General features: G+C 40.4%; 1 protein-coding gene across 1 annotated transcript; it reads right to left on the bottom strand.

The window, feature by feature from the left end:
* Window positions 1-359: 359 nt before the first annotated feature.
* Window positions 360-1,809, bottom strand: LOC148036097 (uncharacterized). The gene is made up of 2 exons (XM_087679086.1): window positions 1,174-1,809; window positions 360-653 (listed from the first exon to the last, which is right to left on the bottom strand). The coding sequence occupies exons 1-2, from the start codon at window positions 1,715-1,717 to the stop codon at window positions 622-624; spliced, it is 576 nt and encodes a 191-aa protein (XP_087535212.1). The 5' UTR covers window positions 1,718-1,809; the 3' UTR covers window positions 360-621.
* Window positions 1,810-4,050: the final 2,241 nt, after the last annotated feature.

The following is a 4,050-nucleotide window of genomic DNA, read 5'->3' on the forward strand; positions in this document are numbered from 1 at the left end:
CTCGCCCTCGTTATTTTCATGCATTGAACTGCAATTAGGAGAGCCAATCATGTGGTTATTTTCATGTATGCAACTTCAATATTACATTCGATGGTTGGTCGCTCATACAAATTTCGACAATATAACAAAGCATTAGTCATTGCAATTAGAACTCGTCCTCGTTATTTTCATGCATTGAACTGCAATTAGGAGAGCCAATCATGTGGTTATTTTCATGTATGCAACTTCAATATTACATTCGATGGTTGGTCGCTCATACAAATTTCGACAATATTACTAGACAAACACGATTGATACAACTTAATATTATAAAGTCTATAGAGAGTAGAAGCTGTAGATAAAAACAACTTTATGTTATAAAGTCTATAGAGAGTAGAAGCTGTAGATAAAAATAACAAACCTTTTTGCAAAAACCTTTTGTGTATATTTACGCATGTTTGCCAAAACCTATATACACACACAAACCCCTCTTCATCCATAAATTTTTTAATGGGATAAAGTACCCCCTACATGGGGTGTTTATTCGTGTGGGATGGCACGGCACACCCACCAATCGGTGGGAGAGCACTGAGTAGTAGCAACAATCCTAGTTGCGCATGTCGCAGCAAAGGTGGCCTGCTTCTACCACCAATAAGAATTGTCCATCAACATTTCTGCGAAGAAATACAAGCAATGCCTTAAGAATTAGTAATCCAACATACTGCCCATAATATAACTCGAAGATAAAATCGCAATATACGAAGGTTAGGTTTCACATTGGATTTCAATGATATGAAATCTAATTTGCATTTTGACCATATGATATTGCACGACATGATGTTGCAGGACTGTAGCAGTCGCAGAGATATATAACAAGCTAGCTGACAATATAACAATAATATTATATTTAGTAGCAATATATATATTCGGTTAGACTTGCATTCAATATATATTAGTTTATACTTGTATTGGATCAGTCAGTTCAATTCAAGCGGTAATATTATGTTGAACGATCACAAAGTTTGATTCAAGCTAGCGGTCATGTTTTGTCTAGATCTACATTCAATCACACAGTATCTATACAACATATATAAAATGACGGGCAATGCATCTAAAATAGATATAGATTAGATTATAACAGACTGCTGATATATAAAATAAAATGACGGGCAATGCATCATTTAGACAACATACCTCGGGACGACCTTGCACGGCATTCGCGAGGGCGAAGGTTGCACTGCTGGAGGAGGCGAGAGGACATCTGGGCGGTCATGGTTCTCCGCTGCTGCTCCGGCTCCTCTTCTCGTCGCTGCGCCCAGACGTCCTCCTCTTCATAACGACGGCGGCGCTCGCCGCCTCCGTAAGCCTGCTGGAAGGCGTAGCAGCGGTCCTGCGAGGGGATGCGCTCCACGGCCTCGCAGCACGCGCGGGACGGCTGCTGCTGCGTCACCCCTCTCCCCTCAACCGACCTCCATGACAAATACGAATTGTAATACGGCGACGACTCTCTTTCCTCCTCCACCTCTCGCCGTTGCTGCCTGAAGAAATTGTCGCACGCCCGCAGCCTCGCGTGCCACTCCTCCCTCGACCCTTCCCCTCTCCTCCTTTCCCTCTCCCTCTCCCTCTCCTCTTCCTCCCGACGTCGCTCCTCCTCTCGACCGCGGGACGTCGCCGACACTTCACTCACTATCACCAACAGCACCAACAGTGCTCCCAACAAAAACACACGAGCCGCCATATTGATTATCACCACCAACTACACACAAGCTAACAGGAGCTATTGTACGGGAAGCCTCGCACTAGCCGGTATGCAGGCAAAATAGCTGAGGCCTCGACCATACTTATAGGCGAGCGGCCCCTGCCCTGGCCTCGACGTGACCGCGCGTGATATTCTCGTTTCTACTCGGCGCTGCCGCCGCGTCTCCCAGTATCCTCGAGGGCGACGTTCCCTCTGGATAAGCATGCCACTCTCCTGCCATGCACCTTCCATAGTGGCACCTTCCATATTGGCCCGATCCCATCAGCCAATCTTACTAAAAGATGAGCTTCTTTCATCGAATAAATATAGCGTAGTCAGGTGGAAATTTGAGAACACCAGACAACCTCTGAGGTGAAGGTGAATAGAGAAGAGCCATTGACACCACCGTCCATATGGGCTCCATCTCATCCGACAATGTTACTAAGAGATGGTCTTCTATACTCACTCGAGTAGATACAATCTAAATGGGTGAAAAGCCAGGCAGGGCGGAACCTACTCAAGGTTTAGAGTCATTAATATCATAGTTAGTCAATCATATGTTTGCCTCTATCCTACTCAAGGCTTAGAGTAAGTATTCAAATATTCTAGCTAAATATTTGACTCAACTATCTTGCACTCTTGTTTAGAAGGCCACAAACATATGCAAGTCTTCATTGCTAAAATGATTAGTGAAGATTGGATCCATTACTCAACCAAACATGGAAAGTAGTTGTTAGGGTGCTACTTCCCAGTCTTGCAATGCTCTCACATAAACACCCGATATCTTTCGTATGCACACTTGGACAAAGCTATTTAAAAAAGTGTTTCCATTGTCAAACAATTAAACAAAATTCTTTAATATACAAACCCTTAGCAATAATAATCTAGTTGTCTTGACGCCTATATCATATATGTACCTTTCCTATACCAAAATCATATTATCAATAGTGCTATCATCCCCATTTTTGCAACAGTAGGCTTGCACTTCTATTCCATGTTGGAAGTAGCTTCTCTTGATGAGTGACTATACAATGGTGGTTCTTATGAGCTAATCATCCCCACTTCCTCCTTGGTTCACTTGCTATATGGATCATGAGTCCGCCACAAGGTTGTAGAGCACATTGCAACATTTGAAATTTGGGAAAAAATGGGTGGGAGTTGTTCGCATGATGTTTGATGCAGATTTTGTTATGAATTTCAAATTCAAATTTGCATCATCATTTAAGCAATGAACAAGAGTGCTACTACAAGTATCACTTATGAGACCAAGATTTGTATATCATTCAATGTTTTTAGTGACAATGAACACTATAAGAGATGAGGAGAATTTTGACACTAGTTTCTCGAGCATTTCCACAAAAAAAAAAGGGATGTGGCTATAAGCACTAATATGAGCTTTGAAAAAGGTGTGCACGTTATAATCTCCAATATTTCCACATGTAAATACAAGTGCTTATACTAATCCCATTTAAAATATTGGCTAACCAAAATGACAAAACATATTCTAACATTAGTAGAAAATACTTACAACCATGGGCTTCCTTTCCTCATTTTGATGATACGATCTAGGTTAAAGGAAGTCCATAAACCCTATTGCATTTTTTGTTTTAGTTTTCCTCTTCTTTGTGTCATCTAAGATAGATTAACTCACCTAAGTGCATTGTATATTGTAGATAGTAAAAATTTTCTCTTTTTTGTGTGTTCTTATGGGCTAGGTGGATGTGTGGGTGAGTGGATGGGTGCATGTGTAAGGCATATAATTTAGTAATATCATTGGAATAAGGGTGATTGTGTTGCAATTAGGCAATACGGTCAATCTTCATTCGACATATGCTAGGTACAAGCATGTGCTTGAAAATTGATACTTCGTTATTTAAAAAAATTGATTTATAATTTGGTTAAGAATAGTGATTATTTACGAAATAAAAATTATAAAATTAATTAGTTATATTTTAAAACTAGTAAATCAATTGTAAAGTGATTTGGAGAAAGAGAGAGTAGAGAGTAGAGAGGGGAGAGAGAGAAAAGTCAAAAGAGTGAGAGACAAAGAGAGTGGAGAGAGTAGAGAGAGAGTGGAGGGAGATTGGAAATCCATCTAGCTTACGTTAAAGAACCACAATGACAATCTCCTCAAAAGGTTCTAGTTAATGAGATCCAACATTAAGAATAACAAGAATCCAGCAAATCAAGGAGTGGGTTATGACAACATCTTTTATCTCTACAATTAATGAAATGCAAGCACATCGCAACTCTCCAAACATTGAGCAGAGGATTGATAGACTCTAGCAAACTATTTAACTACATCAAATCGCAAGTATACTAACAAGAGTTTC

The sequence above is a fragment of the Lygodium microphyllum genome, chromosome 5 (genome assembly GCF_053477565.2).
Source record: "Lygodium microphyllum isolate KBCC chromosome 5, Lygodium_microphyllum_v1.1.10, whole genome shotgun sequence".
Taxonomy (NCBI): Eukaryota; Viridiplantae; Streptophyta; class Polypodiopsida; order Schizaeales; family Lygodiaceae; genus Lygodium; species Lygodium microphyllum.

What these genes read in the sequence shown, in the direction of transcription:
- LOC148036097 (XM_087679086.1), bottom strand. Translation starts at nt 1,717, where the DNA reads ATGGCGGCTCGTGTGTTTTTGTTGGGAGCACTGTTGGTGCTGTTGGTG. An exon ending in CCGTGCAAGGTCGTCCCGAG is followed by an intron (nt 654 to 1,173) that starts GTATGTTGTCTA and finishes ATTTCTTCGCAG; the next exon opens with AAATGTTGATGGACAATTCT.